This window comes from Pseudorca crassidens, chromosome 12 (assembly GCF_039906515.1).
Source record: "Pseudorca crassidens isolate mPseCra1 chromosome 12, mPseCra1.hap1, whole genome shotgun sequence".
Classification (NCBI taxonomy): domain Eukaryota; kingdom Metazoa; phylum Chordata; class Mammalia; order Artiodactyla; family Delphinidae; genus Pseudorca; species Pseudorca crassidens.
Window position 1 is genome coordinate 24,667,197 of NC_090307.1, and position 21,728 is coordinate 24,688,924.

The 21,728-nt window shown below is 37.1% G+C and overlaps 1 protein-coding gene across 4 annotated transcripts in view; it reads left to right on the forward strand.

Annotated features, from left to right (window-relative positions):
* DYM (dymeclin) overlaps positions 1–21,728 on the forward strand; it is a 373,371-nt gene that overhangs the window by 114,074 nt on the left and 237,569 nt on the right. For all 4 annotated transcript variants that reach the window (XM_067699139.1, XM_067699137.1, XM_067699140.1 and 1 more), the window contains exons 9-10: positions 17,285–17,467; positions 20,909–21,087. In XM_067699139.1, the coding sequence (XP_067555240.1) occupies positions 17,285–17,467; positions 20,909–21,087 (362 nt within the window). The remainder of the gene's footprint in view (positions 1–17,284; positions 17,468–20,908; positions 21,088–21,728) is intronic.

Here is a 21,728-nt window from a genome sequence, read left to right on the forward strand (position 1 = left end):
TTTTTACTGCTGGAATACATTTTCTCTTCTTTCATGTTCTTTCTATCTGGCTGGGCCATAACTCTCACAGATATTTAAATGATATACAATTTGATCTGCATTTCCCTCATGCCCTTGTCATGCTCTGCAGTCACAACACTAACTGATGCTAATGGCAAGTATAGTTTTAAGAATCCTGTCTTGTTCATGTAACATTATGTTGTATTTTCCATGCCATTAATATTTCTTCATAAATACAATTTTAATCATGTATCATATGGATTCACCTTAATCAGTTAAAATGATTAGTCATTTTGGTGGTTTCCACTGTTTTGTTATTCCAGATAACACCCTAGTGAACATCTTTATACAATATGTTGCAAGAGAACCTGCTGGCTCCACCACAGTAGGAGCCTTACTACCTGAGCAGGAAGCCATTGGAATCCTGATTGAATCTGCTAGAGATCCCCCCAGAAGCTGAAGGAAAAATGGCTTCTCTGTTCTCACGCCCCACCCTACCCCCAACCCAGTGTCTCTGATTCTCTGCCCTAATCTGAAGCCAGCAGGCAAAGAAGTTTGGAAAATATAGTTTGCAGGTTTCTAGCCCCCTGCACTACAAGATCATAGATGGGAGGGGTGTGGAAATGGCTACTAGTACTGTGACCTTATTTTACAGAGGTTATGTAATTTTCGTAAAGTCACACAGCTAGTAGAAATCATGTGTGGCTATCTTTCTCCATACTGTATGCTGTATGTATACATATGAGTGTGAGTGTGTGTTTATAAAGTCTTAAATATCACACAGGGGGCACTAGAAGTTATGAAAATTTTAAAAACTAAGATTAGCTATAGTTCTACCACTGTAACAAATCAACTGTTTCCATTTTTTCATTCTTTTTCCAGTGCTTGTCCCTATGTATAGGTATATACTTACAGCAAATTAACTAGTAAAGTAGGAAGCATTTAAAATGTGCAAATAATAATCAAGTTTTATCTTGTTATTAGGGTTATGAAAATAAAATAGTATATTGCTATGTATTTGAAAAGTTTGAGCCCTAATCATGAAAGGTGCGGTTGAAATCCAAGCTGTTACTTTTGTTAATTTCATTTCCTGACTTGGTCAAATCAGGAGAACGGGCAAATTTTTGCTGTAAAGCAGCTAAAATTACTTACCTCCTTCTTTTGGCTGTGTGGTTAATAGCGCATGTTTTGAGGTGTCCGGTTGCTAGTATTCAAAGGGAAGACGTCATGGTAAGACTACCAATACTGCTGCCAGTTCTCATGTTGTTCATAAAGCTCACTGGTTTATCTGGGCACAGTTGTTTCCCTGAGCAAAGGTAAAGACAGGGCTCTAAAGACAGGTGACCTAAGGCCAAGTTCCATCATCTCAAGTAGAAGGGATATATTTTGGAGACATTGCAAAGGATTTATTCATATGTGTCATGATGATGACTGCTAGTTTGTCTCCTCCCCCATTTTAGCTGACTACATGGATGCCAAGAATAGGTTATATTTCTCAGTCCTCTTTTCAACCATATATGATCTATATTTTGGCCAAGGGAATGTAAGCACAAGTGGTATGGGCAAACCTGCAGGTAGAGTTCTCAAAGGAAGTGCATGTCCTCATCTCTGTCTGCTGACTTGAATGAAAATGTGATGGCTGGAGCTGGATTAGCCATATTGTACCATGAGTAAATTTAGAAATGGAGACTACACAGTGAAGCAACAAGAGAAAAGGAGCCTGGCTCTTGAATATCATGGAGTAATGGGCAAGCTCTGCTACACCTACTTTTGGACTTCTGTTGAAGCCATAATTAATACAGGTCTGTTACTTGTAACTCACCTTAATGCTGACTTATACTTGGTTGATAATGTATAGTGGATGAAGACGAGGCAGTAATATAATAAACTAGCTTTCTAGGGTAGGTTATTTGTACGAGTTATCAGCATAATCTCACAGAGACCAGAAGACGGTGGGATGAGGCAGAACCTAGTACTTCTCCCTCTCTGCATACCAGATTTTGTCCTCAGTCCCCCAGCATTTTTGTTATACTCTTCACAAAATACAACATTTAAGTTCAGAGTAAAAGAAACAACAACAAAAACAGTGAATTACACAAATAATCTTTTGTTGTTGTTGAATTCTGCCAATCATAGTAATTTACACATTATTGAGAAAACCATTAGAGCCGTTAACAGTGCTTTTTCAGCCAGCCCATAACAGCTGAGGCAAATGAGTCATAACCTTAAAGATCTAGGAGTTTGTCAGAAGCCTCTTAGCAATGCTCAGGTTTCATGTTTTATCTTATAAATTAATGCACATTTTAAGTTCTACTTCAGTAATCATATCCACGTTTGTTTTATTACTATTAAGATGGCATCACCTGACAGTCCAGTGACTTAATTAACTTTCTAGAAATCTTAGTGTAAGATTAGTGATGCAGAAAAAAGTATCATGTTTGTTTTCTGACCTTGCTTGTTCCTGGCACATCATGGATTGTCCCCAAAAGTTCATGCATACCTGTTGGAGAAATAGCATATGTATCATTTGAGCCTAATGGAGTTTCTTAGCTAACTGGATTTTTCTTTCTTTCTTCTCTGAGTGTTGTGATATATTGCAAAAAGCCTGAAACCTGGATTTAAGGCTGCTAGTTTTGTGACCTTGGGGGTAGTGATTGGGATCATTAAATTTCTACTTTCTGGTAGCTTTTGTGATCTGCAGTTTTATTTTGTTGTGTTACATCTCTGCTATTCTTTTTTTTTTTTGCCATGCTGTGCGGCTTGTGGGATCTTAGTTCCCCAACCAGGGATCGAACCTGGGCCCTGGTAGTGAAAGCCCCAAGTCCTAACAACCGGACCACCAGGAAATCACCTCTGCTATTCTTTTTACTTCTGAAATTTCTGTCATATCTTCATAGTCTTCATATCTCTTAATCTCTCTTAGAATTTCATTTGTCTCTCTGAACTCTGAATAAGTTCTTCAGATTTACCTTCTAGTTCACTAATTCCCTTCCCAGTTGTATCTGATCCATGAAATTGTTTCACTGAAGTTTTCTAACGTTTGAATTATAACATAGGTGCAGTAAAGTACAAAATCTTAAATGTACAACTTTATGCAGATTTAAGTGAGAGGTTGATTAAGGAGAGGCCTTAGAAATGACTGTTGGAATCTGGTAAGATGGAAGTTGTTGGTTACTTTGTGAAGAAGCATTTAGGTGGAATGGTGTTTAGGAAACTAATTAGGGTAGGTTGAGGGGAGAATGAGAGTCAGAGAACAGGCAGAAAATAGGGCAGCCACTGGAAGGGGACATGGATTCTAGGGAGGTTTTATTTTTTTTATTTTTGGCTGGGAAATGGTGCAACATGTTTACATACTGTGGTAGGAATGATTCATTCCAATTCTGTAAATATTACTAAATGCCTGCATTCATAGAACTTACATTCTATTACAGATGGAGAAATTCTTATTCATAAAGATTGGAGAAGGGATATTTCATTCCTTTATAACAGGAGTGAAGGCAGAGTATGTACATGTTGATGCAGGTGGGTTTGTGGATTTTAAAGTGGAAAGACAGGGTAGTTATCTGATAGACTCTATTGAGAGTCAGCTGAGCATGAAGATTGGGGATTGGTGTTGGAAGTTTACGGAGAGAGAGCTGTAGGAGCCTAATTCCCCTGGGACACTAGAGAAGCATAATAGGATTGCTGGACAGAGCTGAGGGCCCACTTGAAATTTATGGGGATGAACTTAAAAGCAATCAGAATGGTTGTATGTTGTTCTTATGTATAGCTGCTTTGGAACATGGAGTAGTTAGAGAATTGGATTTAATCGAGGCTGGAGTTTTGCTAGGCAGTTATGATGGAGGAAAGCGGGAGTGTGAGGGAGTTGGGAAGGAGTAAGCAAGGGAGTGATCCTGTTGCTGATCCGCTGAATCCTAGCTGGGTTAGGAGGGGCTGGTGGTAGACAATGAAAAAGTGGTAGAGAGAGCCAACCAGGTCAAAAATTGTTTGAGTCGGGTACTAGAGGAAATGGTCTGGAAGGCTGGGCAGTGGTGGTATTCAGAGAGTGGAATATATGAATTCAAAATTGTGGTGGTAGTACAATTATTAGCAAAGAGAACGTGCAACCAGGGCATGACCATGGGAATGGGTAGCTGGGGTAGGTTAGAGGAAGTGAACAAGCAGATCAAGGCCTTAGAGACCATATTTTTGGGTGGCTTGAATATGAGTATGTTGATATTTTAAAAATGAGGCCTGGAGTAGTGTGGAGGGGCGGACAGTGAAGCAGGTGCTCAGATGATTAGAAAATGACCAGGAGTGACAGTGCTGTCTATAAATGACTGTAGCAAGAAGCATTGATGGGTAGTATAGTCTGATGGGATGTTTCAGGGCAACTGGGGTGTCAGCAGAAATAGTTTGGAAGCTGTACTGCTTCTCTGTGGTACAAGGGTTGTGGAGAGAGAAAAACAAGTTACCACTTATAAAGGTTCCAGAGAAAGAACTGTTCTCAGGGGACACCCAGGTTTCTGTTAGACCAGGGGCAAAGAGGTTAAGCTTGAAAATACTAAGGATTTTTTCTGATGAAATATGTGGGTTCCAGAGGGGATGGGGAGAGCTATGGGAGACTGTGTTAGTTTAGGGGCTGCACTGAATCGTGCGGCACTGAGCCAGGGTGTGTAGCAGCTTTAGTTCTCTTTGCTGATCAAGGTAAACAGGGATATAAGGCATAATTATAATTAGCCCTGATGATCCTTTAGGGGAAGGTAGGTAGTAATTCTAATGATAGCTTTGGACAGTTTGTCATGGTGAGGCTTTTGGCCTCATGGCCTGAAAAGGAGGTGTCTTACTGAAGGATTCAGAGCTCCGTGAACCTCCCTTATATCCCGCTGGTTGGTTGTGTCCTGGTAGGGGAAAGGGTATCTTCTTAGTAGTGTGGGCTTAATAGTTATGCATCGTTGTGTTGTGTAGGGTTAACTAGAGAATCTACAATCATCTTAACTGCTCATTTTGAAGCTAAATTTAACTGAAATTTATAACTTAAAAAGCTTGAAATGCATCAGTGGAAGACCATGACCAATTCAGAACAAAATGGTTAACAGAACTTCCTTCTCCCAAGCTGCCGGAATTCCAGGCACCTGTGATATGTATGTCGGCGTGCGTGTTTGTGCACAAGGAGCTCTGCAGCACAAACAAGCATTGCACAGCAGTCAGACTTTTTGATAGGAGACTTAGTTATTAGGATCTCCTGTAAGCTCTAGTTTTTTCTAGGTTTATGAAAATACTATATCCCATAACTGATTTAGTGAGTTAATAGGTTAGTATTAATCCTAGGTAAAACTGGAAGTGAAGGTTGTATGTATGTATGAATTGTATGTCATTCATTTGTAAGATCACCAGAAAGGACTTGAATTCTTGGTCTGTTTGGGGTCCTTCAGAATTGGCAGTTGGAGTGACCTTCAGAAGCACCGTCGTGTAGGCCCCTCACGATCTGCCCTCTCTTTCCAGCCTTACCTCACTCAGAGTCTCCAGCTGGAGCGCCAGGTGCACTGAAGGTTCACCCCTGCCCAGCTTTGTCTGATACCATCCCATGCACCGAAATGCCCTTCTCTTCTCCTCCTGCAGATCTGTCACTCACCTTCACACCCCAGGTTACAGGCAGCCTTCTTTGGGAAGCTCTCCTGGAATGCCCAAGCAAAGCTAGTCCTCTTTCTTTGCACAGGACTCTGTGAAACTCTCAGAACATTGTGTTATAAAGACATTTCTGCCTGTCTTAAGAAGATTATGGGCACCTTGAATGTATTGAAAACAATTTATTCATTGAAGAACCTGTGCATGCTTGCCAAAGAGATAATTTAGTAAATGTTTATTCACCATAAAAAAGGGGCAAAACGCCTGGGAGAGATGGTTCCTTAGGGGGATGTAAAGAAATGCAGATGTGGTACCAAGATGAACAGAAGGCAGTAGAGCCAAAAACACAATCCAAGCAAAATATATGTGTATATATATATATATATATGTAGGGTTCCGTGGATGAGGCTGAAGAGCGGGAGAGACTTCTGTCTGGCAAGATAATTTGGGACCAGACTCACTGTAAACCACAGAATGCTATTCCTTATAGCAAACAGATTGAATTTAGGCCTGTTATATCCCAAGTGCTTGAAGATCTGACTTGCGGTAAATTTTAAACTTGTAATACCCAGTGGAGGCCAGGGGACCCCGTTTATTGTTTTGGAGCTGGAGGGGCAGTGAGGGTAGTGGGGGAGAGCATCTGCTATAGACTCAGCACTGTGGGTGCAGACCTGCTTAGCTCTATTATGTGCGTAAGGAACTTGGCCTCTTTGAGTGTAATTTCTTTATGTGTAAAATTAGGTAAATGATAATTCTTGGTGAGTTATAAATTTGATAATTTGTATAGATCACCGTTTAATGGCAGAAACTGCTCTTTTTCTTCCCCTCTTTCTTTCACTACCTCTCCCCACAACAGTCCCTTGTGTATAGTAGTCTTTACTTATTTATTTATTTAATAAATTTATTTATTTTATTTATTGATAAGCTGTGTTGGGTCTTCATTGCTGCACACAGGCTTTCTCTAGTTGCGGTGAGCGGGAACTACTCTTCTTTGCGGTGCGTGGGCTTCTCATTGCTGTGGCTTCTCTTGTTGCGGAGCATGGGCTCTAGGCGCGTGGGCTTCAGTAGTTGTGGCTTGCGGGCTCTAGAACGCAGGCTCAGTATTTTTGGCGCACAGGCTTAGTTGCTCTGCGGCATGTGGAATCTTCCCGAACCAGGGATTGAACCCGTGTCCCCTGCATTGGCAGGTGGATTCTTAACCACTGCGCCACCAGGGAATCCCTGGTTCCATTATTTTTAAAATAGATTTTTACGAGAGTCAGTTTAATTAAACCTAGATAATGTAATCAAGCACGCTACACCACAGTATGTCTCCTTATGCTGCAAGAGAAGGAAGGAGCACGTGCCTCTTTCCCCCCTGTTGCGGGCAGGACCCCACTCAGGGTACCTGGATTACTGGCATGGCATGTGACTTCTGACAGGTGGGCTGAGTGTGAGCACCAGTGCCAGTCTGAGTAATGTGTACTGCTGAGGCTTAGGGTCTTCATATTTCTTAGATGAAACACAAAGATCTGGTATTTTCTTTGCTCACCTACTTTGGAGACCATTAGTGTTAGTGTGTGTTTATTAACTGCTGGTTGGATTGTATTGAATGCTCTGTGGATATTTCTTCAATCTCATGAGTACTTTCAGACCATTTGATCTAGTGTTCACTCTTACTTGCATTTACTACCTGTAGCTTTCATTTGGGGACCATTTGTATCTTGGGAACTCTCTGGATTCATTAATTTGGAATCGTCTTTTTCAAATATTTATGAATGTGCTCTCTTTTCATAGATTCTACTTTCCTAGTCCCTCCTAAGCTCTTATCTTACTCTTCTTATCCTTTGATGGTAGATGATGTTGCTGTTGCTGCGTTTAAGGCATTTAAAAATTCATTTCAAAGTGGTCCGAGTTTTGGAAGAAATTCTTCCCATCTTTCCTTGAATGTCACTTTCAACCAAAGCGTAATAGTTACTCACAGATTCTCAGTTTTTAATGCCCAGGAGAGTAACAGCTGGAAAGCTATATGGAAAAAATGACTTACTGAGGTGGGAATAAATCTATTCTGCATATTTTGTTATAGTCGTTTGATTTATATTTACTCCTTCACAAGTGGAAGTTGAATGCTAATGTAGGCACTCATTCTAAGATTGTACTGTTAGAAATCTATTTGTAGATTCCAAATGGATTCTTTTTGGTTATTGATACTGTTAAAGTTAATAAACTTATTAGTATAGGTAGTTTTTGACAAAATCTCTTGCATAATTCAGACTTCAATCCTGATTTTTATTTGGAGAAAGTAAAGAATTTTGTACGAATATTTTTACATAAAATATAAAAAATTCAGTTTGTAAAATTAAAAATTACTCATTTCCTATTTAATATAATATAAAAAATTACATTGTCAGGGTGCAAAGGAATCAAACCACAGTGAAGAAGGGAGACACCCATGTCAAGCAACCCACAGTCTAGCAGGGAAGACAGTCATGCAGGCCAAGTGTATGAAGTAGTACAGCCGTGTATAAGAGAGTGACAGTGCGCAGCACTGTTTGCAGTAACGGTGAGAGCTCTAGCCCTAATAAGGCCCTTTAATTTTCACAGGGGTGACTTCCTACACTGTTGGATTTCCTCAGCTGAAGGAGGGGTGAATGGTTGTATTTGGTTAAAGCTTGTTGAAAGGTACTTATGTTTCTCTTCCATCATTAACACACATACCTCTATTTTATGTTTTGTTGGGGATGCCTCATTGCCAGCAGATGGAAAGGTGGCCAGGGTATTGAGGGGTTAGAGATCATGTACCATGGGAAAATGTTGTGCGAACAGGGCTTTTTTGGTTTGAAGAGTGGGACTTCTGTGTAAGTATACACTGCCAGATGCTTAGAGCTGTGATGTGAGGACTTCTCTGTTTTCCTACAGGAATATTTCCCCAACTTCACCCACATCCATGCAACCACCATGATTTTGTCTTATATGAGTACAGCTTGAATTCCAGTTTACTTACCTCACTTTTTCAAAAACTTAAGCATATTGTTTACTCTATCCTTATATTACATGGTGAAGTCCTTGAAAATTGAGATTGATATCCTAGTTTGTATATTTCTAATATACATATAACTCTTGAAGATTTTTAAGAAGTGCCACACTTAACCATCTCTCACTTCATCAGTGGTCTGTGCGCCATTTTGGGAAACACTGCTTTAGGGGCCAACCTCAGAACAGATGGAATGAGGTTACTGGGGAACCAGATATGGACCTGTTCAAGGGAAGGGCTATCTGTCCTCTGAGCGTACAGGCACAGTACCCCTTTCTTATTTCTTGCATCAGATTTAATTTATTTAATGTTTTTGCGTGGGGGTATGAGATGGGATTTATCTCAGAGGACACTAGATTTTTTATTCATTTTTTCTCCCTTCATACTGTACACTTTACTATAGTACCTGGCTATCTTAGGTTCTCATAAATGTTTATTTTAAGGATATGTGATTCTAGAGTTTTACTTAGACCAGTGAATTCTGTTACCTTTCATTGTTTCTCGTTTTTGAAAACAGGTGTTATCTTCATAAACACTGAATTATTTCAGTGGATGCTTTTTCAGTTTTTCTTTAATAGTTCTGTTCTAAAGGAGTAAGACTTTTAAAGTTTCATATGGCTTATATTATGCTGGATTATAAATCAGAGGTTCTGAAAGATTTCAGACTACAAAGGTGGATAAAATGTTTTAGTGTGCTATGAGTTTTTAAAACATTTTCCTCTGTTCTTTTTTTTTTTTTCCTCTGTTCTTTTGTGGTGTTTTTTTTTTCTCTTTTTTGAGATGGTCAAAGCATTCCTTTTGGGAGACAGGCTGGGGGTTTTAATATCATGTTGTTTTGTGTTAGGAAAATTGAATTTGACTCAGAACTGTTTTAGGAACTAGCAGTCACCAGATATTTTAAGAGTGCTTTAAATGTAAACACATGTAAAAAAGTGAAAATATTAGTGACCTTCCCACCACCCTTCCCCCTTTCCTCTAGCACTGTAGTATGATTGGCTGTAGTTCAAGATTGTGTATGTTGCTGTTTTATATTCATTTTCAAATGAAAAAAATAAATTGCTAAAGAATGTTTTTTTAACATATAGGCTGATTACATAGAGAGGTACTTGAGGACTGTGCCCTTTAATAAAGATATAATATCAAATAGGGTATGTTTTCCTCAATAAACTAACATTTTAATATATTTCTTTTAAGAAATATTGTTCTAAAGATATGTAAATATTTTTCAAATTTTATGGTTTCTTTTACTACATTATCATTTTAGAAATCAAAGCATTCTAATGAGAAAAACAAATCACCTTTATTTCCTGTAATCAAAGGTAACCACTGTGAGCATTCTGGTATATACTTATCATCTTACAAAAAGGAATGCATACTGGGTTTTCTTAGTGGTAAATATTTTAATGTAAGTTTAACATATAGAAAAGTGTACAATTAGTGTATAGCTCAATTCATTGTCATAAAGTGAATGAACATACATGTCATTACCAGTCAGGTCAAGTAATCCCAGCGTCCCAGAAACCCGCTCGTGCACTCTCCTAATCGCTGTCCTCTCCCAACTGCATGGGAAACCACTGTTGTGACTTCTAGCCCCGCAGATTAGTTTTGAACTTTATATAGATGGAATCACATGCTGTGTATTCTTTGGCATCTTCTTTGGTTCGTAAAGTTCTTTCATGTTTTTGCATGAAGCATATTTTGTTCATTTTGATTATCATATATTATTTCATCTTAAGACTATCCCATATTTTATTTATCCTTCATACTGTAATGTATATGATTATTACACATTTGATTATTTCTAACTTTTGCCTGTTAAAATAATGCTGCTATGTGTATTTTTGTACATGTCTTTGCATATAATGTAAGCATTTTATTAGGTATAATAATTAGGCAAATTGCTGGGTCCTAGCTGTACATCATTCAAGTATAGTGGTTACAGTTAAACAGTTTTCCAAATTATTTTCACCAATTTACTCTCTCACTATAGAGTATATGAGAGTTCAACTTGCTCCACATCCATGCCCAACATGTTTTTGGAGAGGGAAAGGATGGAGTCATGTTTATTGAGATATAATTTATACACAGTAAAATTTACCTTCTGTTAGTTTTAGCAAATATGTATAGTCATGTAATAACCACCATAACCATAAGATTTTGAACATTTCCATCATCTTAAAAAGTCTCCTTGTGTTCCTTTGTAGTCAGACCCTAACAACTGACCCTCCAAACTAGTTATGCAGTGCAGGTATCTACCACTTAATATCAGTAATCACAAAAATTCACAAAAATCAGACATTATGCCAAAAATACTGATCTGGAACCTATTTAAATACCATTATTTTAAATTTTAAAAATTATAGTGTATATAATAACTCAACCAGTTTTTTAAACCACATTAAATGCCAGTGTTTAACAAACTAGTGTGTTTTTATATAAAATGCTTAAAACATGGCTTCCTGATGAAAGTGATGATTTAAATAGTAATCTCTTCTCTTCCATTTAGTCATTTTTTTCCTCACTCTTCTTTACAACTTTTACCTCTTATTGTATAACACTTAGAAAAATCAAGGGCTCAGTGTGAAAGGCCTTAGGAAACACATTTAGTATGTGTGCCCAGTGGTGGAGAATGGCTCACACAGGGCAGGGCACTAAGATGCCCTGTTAGTTATCAACAACATCTGAGACATTCATCTCGTTTTTTTTTGTTTTTTTTTTTTAAACACTCAGTTCAGTTTCAAAATGTCAACAATTCTGTCACACCGGTTATCTTTGTAATGAAATTTGATTCCCCCTCTCCCCCAGTACGTTATTTTGTTTAAAATGTTTTGAGTTTTGGAGATACAAATATAAAAGATTATTTTATGAACACTAGTTGAAAAGGATTAAACTGAGTGATATATTCTAGGAAGTTTAGATATTAAAAACTAGCTGACATTCTACTGGGAAAATGTTAACCTTGTTGACATTCTGGGTGATAAGCCTGGATTTCTAACCATGGGCTTGGTTTTCTCTTGTGTTGATGAGTTATGTCACAATTAATTCAGCCAGTTTCTTCTTATTCAGTATTTAAGTGTGTATGTTTCTCTTGAGTTTTAAGATGGATAGCTCTTTAATATGATCTTTGTATTCATTCTTTAGAATAAATTGTGGAATTGGACTTGTTAGGCCAAATAATCTGCGTATTGTTAATGTTTGTGATGCACGTTACTTGACTGCCTTTCCCAAAGATGGTGCGTACTCATTTACAGTCCAACCACTGGTGTGTGAAAACACCTGTCTCCTAGTATTCTCATCAGCATTAAAGTATTATAATTTAAAATATAAGACTAAAGCCAACTTTTTTTTTTTTTTTTTTTTCTGGTACGCGGGCCTCTCACTGTTGTGGCCTCTCCCGCTGTGGAGCCCAGGCTCCGGACGTGCAGGCTCAGCGGCCATGGCTCACGGGCCCAGCCGCTCCGCGGCATGTGGGATCCTCCCGGACCGCGGCACGAAGCCGTGTCCCCTGCATTGGCAGGCGGACTCTCAACCACTGCGCCACCAGGGAAGCCCTAAAGCCAACTTTTGACACTTACATTTAGAACTTTAAAAACAGCATGCTTTTCCTTTAAATAGCAAATATAAAATCTATATTATTTATATACTTTTAAAATATCAAATATAAAATCTGTCTTATACATTGTAAAAATAAGCTTTGGAAGGTAACTGAAGTAAGAAAGAAAGTAAAGTTGAAGTAAAGGAACATTAAGTTTGTAAGTTGGAGCCCTCTAAGGAATATGAAACATGAAAAAGATGTAGCTATTTTCTATCAAGGAGTCCACGGGAAGATCTGTGCCTAAGTTACATACATAAGTATAATCAATTTCAGACTGTGGTAAGTACAGTGCTGGAGAGAGCTATATAATCAAAGTGCTGTAAAAGCAGTCATGTTTTTGCTTCATTAGAATAGACGACTCTGATCTGGACCTTGAAGGATGCTCTAAGCAAGAAAGAAAGGAGGAAAAAGAAATGAAAGAAAATTTTTTAAAACTGGGGGGAAGTAGAATGGCTTCTCTGGTTAATTGTAAACTTGGAAAAAGTCTAAACCAATGGTCAGTTCTACACATTGATTTCTGAGTTATTTCTCAACTGTTTTTTCTTCCAGGGTCATCCTGACATTTAGGTAACATTCTTTTTCTCCCTGCAAACTCATTACCATTTATTTATTTGCTTGTCTTTTCCATGTTCATTTCTCCTTTAGACTATAAACTTCATGGATAGGGCCTCATTGTCTTTGGGTTCTTTAGTGTCTAATCCAGTTTCTTGCACTTTGCCTAATCCACGATGGTACATTTCCTCTGTGGCTGGTATGTGACCCTTAAAAGAAATTAACTTCAAAGAAGTTTAGTGATCATCAGATATTTTTTCCCATACAAATGTTCCTAGCTGGTGATGGAATTGTTCTGTATTTTGATGGTGTCAGTGTTAAATCCTGATTGTGATACTGTACTATAGGTTTGTAAGATGTTACCCTTAGAGGAAATTGGATAAAAAGGTGTGCATTTTTTTACAAGAGCATATGAATCTATAATTATCTTAAAAACTTAAATAAATTCTTGATATGCAAAAATTTTTTTTTAACTATTGTTTGGGGAAAAAAAGGTCCCTAACCAAGCAATAATATTTTGGAACTTTATAACACATAATTGTGTTAGGATATTGGTTTGGCTTTTAATAGAAATCAGATACCAGTGGCTTAAAAAAGATAGAAGATTAATATTTCTCTCACATAGAAGTCTATGCTAGTCCAGGGGTGTAGGCAGGTTTGCTTCCTGAGGTCATCCAGGGACCAGAGTTCCTTCTGTCTTGTTTTGCCATTCCCTTGGTGGTATCCTCATGCACAAAGTCAAATCTGTCGGCCCACCACTCTACCTGGGTTCTAGCCCATGGGAAGGGCGAGGATTTGAAGAGAAAATAATTTCCTTTTAAGGATATAATCTAAAACTCGCATGGGCTGCTCCCAGTCACATCTCGTTGGCTGGAATTTAGTCATATGGCCATAGTTTCCTGTAAGAAAGATTGGGAAATGTAGTTCTGCCCAGCTAAAACTCAGGGCTTTTATTAATAAAAGGAAAGAGAGCATGGTATTGGGATCAGATAGTTACTCTGCCCCAGTGTTTGCCCTGGGATGCATGTTCAGTAACTTTATTGGTGAAACTGTCTTCCCTTATTTCTCTGTACTTATGTAGGAAAAGTATAGATGTTTGAAGAGTTAGGTATATTTGTTGGATCATTATGGCAATGAAAATCAGTATGAATATTTGCTTCCCCTTTCTCTAACCTCCTCAAAGACAAAGTATAATTTTTTTCTTCTTTGTACTTTTTATACCTGGCATAGAGCCTAACCCTAATTAGGCACTCACTACCTATTTATTGACTGATTACCCTTTTATCTGTGTTAATTAAAATGTCTCTAGCAGAATTTTCATACGTATTTGTAATAGCTGACCTGCTTTCTCCTTAATTTCTTCATGGTCTCTGTTTTGTTACAGTATTACAGTCTCAAAATATATGAATATGACCCTTTTAGCAGATTTTTATAACTATGGATGACAGTATAGTATGTTATCATGGTTTTTTTTTGTATAGTTTTGCTTGAATAATTAGTGTTCTGTAATGTATTTTTTAGATACAAGAAATCAGTTATAGTGGCAAGTGGCATGTTTAGTAATATAAAAAACAGTAATTTACCTTAATTTCGTTGTCTTAATAGTTTACTTTTGAGTTCAAAATTTCTTAAAATGAGAGTTCTTTTTCCTTTGGTTATTATTTTATTGATGTTTCAGTTTGTCATACTTTATATTTTTCTCACATTTTTATTGTTAAGGGTAAATAATCTTGTCACTACTTTTAAAAGGTGGAATCATCAACACTAGATTTTTTCTTTTAGTTAATTTCAGTACTTTTTTAGTTTTAGTTAGATGAATTTTATTTTAAGCATTTATTCGGAGGACCTGAGGGATACAATTAAAAAACTTTGGAGACCATCCTTAATTTGGTTTTTAGAACAGAAGGAAATACACTGTAACTTTCCCTTATTTTTTTGGTGGAGAGAAGCTTTTTTTTGCCAACAGGAAAATGCAGTTCCACTAAGATTCTTGGGTCATAGATCAGAGGCTTGGATCAGCAAAAAGAAACAAACTTTTGGAAGAATTCTGGTCCAGTATTATGGCCAGTTTAAACTACAATGTAGGCAGTGGCAGGCTGCCTCATTTCTCCCTGTAAGGAAAGGCCACATAGCAGTAATATTTATCAGAGAAAGGAAGGAAGGCTGTCTGTCCGGTGGGGGTGGAGTGGGATAGCTTCTCAATAAAATGTTCATTTGTTGACATTATAATCAGCTTTGCAGCCCTGTTGAAAAAACTTGAAGAGGGGTGGGGGGGAAGGAGACTTCAAGTTCTGTTAAAAGCGAGTCAGAATTTTGTTTGTGAAATTTGTCCAGTGCTAGTCAACTCTTATTTCTCCTAGTAATGAAGATGCACAGCTGTGAAAGAGAATTCCCCCCCAAAATAAAACACTTATATTTTACCTTGGAGAGCATTTTGTGTTCTTTTTTTGTTTTTTGTTTTTTTGCAGATTGAACTTTCTAATTGTGTTTTTCTTTGCTTGCAATCCTCGAACACACAGTGGTGGATATAGGGGTAGGCAGTCATGGAGCATACTCTGAGTGGAAGGAAGTGACTGGAAATTTTTAAAAATGTTAAGATAAACAACAAATCAGTCCCAAAGCAAGTAATACTTGGCTACTGGTTTTACTTTCTTATATAATTTTGACTTTCTTATTAAATGCCTCAAGTTTCCCAACTATGTCATGAACACTGTTTTGAATAAATTTAAATTTGTGATGTGTAGTGATCACTTATTTTTTTGGTTTGTTTTTAACTGAAGTACAGTTGATTTATATATAATGTGTTAATTACTGCTGTACAGCAAAGTAATTCAGTTATACATATATATTCATCCTTTTTTTAAAATATTCTTTTCCATTATGGTTTATCATGTGACATTGAATATAGTTCTCTGTGCTACACAGTAGGACCTTTGTCTGTCCATTCCATATATAACAGCTTACATCTACTAGCCCCAACCTCCCACTCCATTCCTCCCCCGCACCCTCCCCCTTGGCAACCACCAGTCTCTTCTCTATGTCCGTGATTCTGTCTCTGTTTCATAGATAGGTTCATTTGTGTCATATTTTAGATTCCACATATAAGTGGTAGTCTTTCTCTTTCTGACTTGTTTCCCTTAGTATGATAATCTCTACTTGCATCCATGTTGCTGCAAATGGCATTATTTTGTTCTTTTTTATGGCTGAGTAGTATTCTGTTGTATATATGTACCACATCTTTATCCATTCATCTGTGCTTGGACATTTAGGTTGTTTCCGTGTCTTGGCTATTGTAAATACTGCCGCTGTGAACTTTGGGGTGCATGTATCCTTTCGAATTACGGTTTTCTCTGGGCATATGCCCAGGAGTGGGATTTCAGGATCATATGGTAATTCTATTTTTAGTTTTCTGATGAACCTCCTTACATATAAGTCTTTCACCTCCTTGGCTAGGTTTATTCCTAAGTTGTTTTTTAATGTGATTAAATGCATTTTTTAATCCAGTTTCTGTATCAAGGAGATTTTTCTGGCCTTGTCAAATGAGTATGTAGCTATGATTCTTGTTCTGTACTTTGGCACTGCATATATAGTATGAGAATTATCTGTACTTTGAGGGTTTGGTAGACTTATTTGTAAAAAAAAAAAACCTGGACTTGGATGGTTTTTAAGGATTGGCTCTTTGACTCTGGTTTACACTCTTGTAAGGTTATTTGTCCATTCAGGCTTTCATCTTCTTTGGACAATTTTGTTTTCTCCTAGATATTTTAATATTTTGCTTAGGTTTTCAAATATATTGGTATAAAGTTGTATGTGAAATTTTTTTATAATTATGTGTATGTTTTGATATGTAAAGAAAAATTTAGAAAGATACATAAGAAACTTAATATTATCTTGGTTATCTATGGGAAATGGAAGTGGAATTATGGGAATAGGGAATGACAGTCTTTAAAATTTTTATGTCCTTGGACAATATGAGAATTTCCAAACTATGGACTTGTTTTACTTTCATAATCAAAAAAGGGAGTGTTATTTCAAACTTTAAAATGTGAGAAAGTATAGAATATTGTACAGAAATAGATTCATCTTACAAGTCCCAGCACATTTCTTTTTTGTAGTTTTCCACCAGAGTTGTATTTTTATTTTTATTTATTTATTTATTTTAACATCTTTATTGGAGTGTAATTGCTTTACAATGGTACATTAGTTTCTGCTTTATAACAAAGTGAATCAGTTATACATATACATATGTTCCCATATCGCCTCCCTCTTGCGTCTCCCTCCCACCCTCCCTATCCCGCCCCTCTAGGTGGTCACAAAGCACCCAGCTGATCTCCCTGTGCTATGCGGCTGCTTCCCACTAGCTAGCTATTTTACATTTGGTCCATGCCACTCTCTCACTTCGTCCCAGATTTCCCTTCCCCCTCCCTGTGTCCTCAAGTCCATTCTCTACATCTGCGTCTTTATTCCTGTCCTGCTCCTAGTCCCAGCACATTTTAATTGTGTGTTTTCTTCTCAAGCTGGACTCTGGACTGTTTTCACACTGGGCGGTGTGGGCAGCAAAGCGGCTGCTGCTCCAGAAGTTTCTTCCCCTCTGGCCAACCAGAGTCTCCTGCTTCTGCTGATTCTGGCCAACCTGACAGATGCTGCAGATGCACCAAACCCCTACAGACAGGCCATCATGTCCTTTAAGAATACACAAGGTTTGTGGTATTTTTTTTTCCTCTGAATAGTCTTTCTAATGAGGAAAGAGGGTATTGTTTACCCCATATTGTGTACTTTCACTTGTGGAGATGACTGTCAAGTTGTATATTTTCATGTTGGTTAAAGATGAGAAAAACTAAATTTTCTGTGTATATTCTCAGGAAGGTCAAGTAAATCTTAGATGAGGGCTGTGGTTCTTTATATCCATTTATATTTACATTTCTTTCAGAGATAACCAAGCCAGCATGTGCTTAATTTAGATCCACCTGTCCTACCTACTAGGGATAGGAATTAACCTGGAAAACTCCAAATGATACATTATTTGAAATTTTTAATTTAAAATCTATATTCCATTTAGGGTTTTATATAACTAAAGATAGGAGCAGAACTCAGCAGACTTTTTCTGCAAAGGGGCAGATGGCTTTTGTGGTCTCTGTCACCACCTCTTAACTGCCATTGTAGCATAAAAGCAGCATAGGTAATACATAAGCAAATGAGCATGACTGGGTTCCAGTAAAACTTTATTTCCAAAACAGGTGGTGGGGTGCCTGTAGGCTGTAATTTGCTAAAACCCTGAAGTAGAGCACGCGCAGATAGTTCCATGTTGAAGCAGTAATCACTCATCAAAAGGTTATACTCTAAAAGCAAGATTAATATGGTAGCTAGATTTTCAAAATACATCCAACACTAATATAATTATGTTGGGTAAGAAGTGCAGTTATTGGCTAGGAAGATTTTTAACACTTCTGGTGCTCTTTGCTTTGTTCCTTTCCAGAGCTGTTCTAGTATACGTTTCTTACAGACAGTGTTTGTTGAGCCTTTGCCATTTCTGGCATTATTATTTGCAGGAGGATATGAGTCTCTAACAATTAGATAGCTAAGAAATGAAAACTCATGTATCTAATAGTATTTTCTATTCTCATTGCTGTACTCTTCTTGGTGACAGTGTGGCTTTAGGGTTAAAAAGGAAGGTTTGGAGTCAAGCTGACCTGACTTCATGTCACACTCCTGTCACTTCAAAGCTGTGAGGCCTTTCACAGTTTGCTTAATCTCAATAAGCCTCAATGGCCTTTTCTGTAAAATGAAGATAGTATCACCTAATAGGATTTGTATAAGTACCAAACAAGGTAAGGTTTTGAAATGATTAGCTCAGATTTTGCAACATAGCAGGTGTTCAGTATATGGTATCTGCTATTATTACTTTTGCTGCTCTGGCCAAATGATACTGTTTAGGGTTGAACCTTCTTGGGAGAGTCATCTTTTGGGAGACTGTGGTACAGAGCAGTGTGATTCAGAACATTGGCTTTAGGGTTAGACTGACCTGGGTTCATATCCCAGATTATATTCTTTATGTACTAGTTTCCTTATTTGTGAAGCAGGGATTATAATCTCTACCTCATAAGGTTCTTAGAAGAATTAAATGAGCATTTATCATAGGACGGACTCACTAAATTATTGCTGCTGTTGTAAGAAACAGTATAATGTGGTGAAAACAACAGGAGCTGATCTGTGTTTACTCAGGGATGATTTTGGAAAAGTTGCTTAATCTCTCTAAGCCTCTATTTCATCCTTTGTAAAACTGGTCAGAGTAATGACATGGTTGTCATATGGGTTAAATAAAGGATAATACACATAAAGCTGTCAGTATAATGGCTGGTTCATAGCGCTTACTAGCTAGTAACGTATAGACACGCAACATATGTATTCCATTTGTAGTCAGGTATAATACAGGTTGATGAACCTGTGTTATTCTGCTTCCATTGTAAAGAGGTGTAGTGTGTCCAGCATCTTCCTCCACCAAGTCTTCTGTAAATCCTGTAATATTTGCATACTCACAATATATTCAACACTTCCTTTTGCCATCCTTTGCAAAAATATAGGTCAGTCTTACAAAACAATTATTTTTGTAAGTGTCAAAAATACAGTGCTAGGATTGAAAAAATAACCTATGTTCTGAATGTGGAAGGAAAAGTGAGGGCACTTTGTAGTAAAGTTGAAGACATTTTTTAGATGCATTCTTCTCACAAATAAAAAGGTTAAAAAGGAAAATCTGAGAGACATAGGACTGTGCTATCATAAAGATTTTGTTGGCACACGTTTCTTTTCCATAAGAGCACAGCTTCTGGAAATGTTAAAGCAGTGGTTTTTTAAAATTTTGTTTTGTTTTGTTTTGCTAGTGGTTCTGGGTCTTTAAAAAAACAATTCTTTATGCGTACTTGTCAAAACACATTAAAATATCAGCTCTTTGTGCTGTTATGTTCCAGTGTTTTATCTGATGAGACTATAATTTTCTCTAAGTCAGTTGACCTAGCTTTACCTCCTTTTAAACTTCCTAACCTTGCTTGCTTCCGTTTTTAAACAAATCCAGTAAACTGTAGGAAAGGGGCTATGTCAGTTTTGGAATATCAAGAATTTTCCCTATGTGGTCGTAATTTATGCTTTTCATCATTCCAGTAACTCTACTTTAAAAAATTTTTTCTTAGTGGTTGTAGTCAATTAGTTTTAACTTTTCCTTTAAACAAAAATGTTTTATGTTTTCCAAGAGTTGTCTTAGGTTTGATATGTTCTATTATAGAAGCTAATGTTGAACATACTGATTTTGATATCATTTTAAAATTATCTAAATTATATGTTATCCTAGCTATTTTCTTCATAAATGGATTGATGACATTGATGGATACTTCAGCCATGATAATTCATTTGAAAAAAATTAACTTAGCTTCAAGGCAGTTTTTTTTTTCTTTTAAACTCTTATCTTACAAGAGAATTTTCTGTTTGTCTCTAGATATTTTTATTTAGGACTGATGGCTCTTTAGTTTTGGTAACAAAACATTTCAATGTTGTGGTTAAATTGTATATATTAAAGGTTGGTTGTTTTTTTTTTGCCTACCCCCATAGCTGTATTTATTTAAGCTCATATTTTTATTGACAATTTAATTCAGCTATGTTAATGCAAAAATAGTAGTGGAGTCAAACTGCGTGACTTAGTTCTTTTTTATACTTGGCTTTAAAAAAAAAGTCACTCTGTTACATGGTATTTGCTCATATATTTATAATCATTGGAAAGCTGTGGTTTAGATAGTACAGAGAAATTGTCTGAGTTTAGGTTGGGTTGGGTTTTTGTGTTTTGTGTGTGTGTGGTTGTTTTTTTGTTTGTTTTTGTTTCTTTTGTTTTTGGTGAGAACATTTCAGTTCTACTCTCTTAGCAGATTTCAAATGTACAGTACTGTGTTATCAACTGTAGTCATGTTTTAGTGTAGTTGTTTTTTAGGTAGAATTTAGAATACAAATTGAAATTTTGAGCCTGAAATGTAGCAACTTACACAAAATTAATGGGAACTGAATTGTATACATTAACAGTACTTTTATTATTTAATATCAGGCACAGTCTAGAAAATAGATGTAATATTTTAAAAAATTTTGTGTTTTCCATATTCCAGATAGCAGTCCTTTCCCCTCGTCAATTCCACATGCTTTCCAGATTAACTTTAACAGTTTGTATATGGCCCTATGTGAACAGCAGACATCTGATCAAGCAACTCTCCTTTTGTATACATTGCTCCATCAGAATAGTAATATTAGAACATACATGTTGGCTCGCACAGATATGGAAAATCTTGTAAGTATCATATTAAACATGGTTTTATATTTTATAATATTTTGAAGAGTAATTTCTTTTCCCAAGAGGATATGTATATTTACCTGGTTGCAAAGGTGATAGTCAAGAGGTTGATAGGGAGATGCCACCAGGCAAAGGCAGAGGTATGAGTTTTACAGTGTAGGAGACAGTGTACGTAGAGATGGTGTCACAGTGCAGAGCAGGAGAGCACACAGCACAGCAAACTTCCCTGTCCTTTAGGTCCTTAACAGCCACCCACTGCCCATGATTCAGCCTGGATGAAGTCCTCCAAGAAGCACTGGCTGCCATTGTCAAGAAGATTTTTATACCCTTTTGGTTCCTTTCCGCTACTAAGTGCCTGCTCACTAAATTCAAGTAGCTGGTCACAGTTGTCGCATATTCCTGATGAGTATGGCTAAAAGGAAGGGTGATTTTTTAACTCAGTTTCCCAAGTGTCCTATCCCTTCAACAGGCTTTGACACTAAGGCTGTCTGAACTCAGTTCCTGGAGTGTTATAGTTATTTTAAGGTACCGTTGCCAGATATCATATAAATGTACATTACCCTTTACTATGTGAGTGAAATTGGTTCCAACTCCTATGGGCAATTATTGATTTCCATTATAACTAATGTGTAAACAAA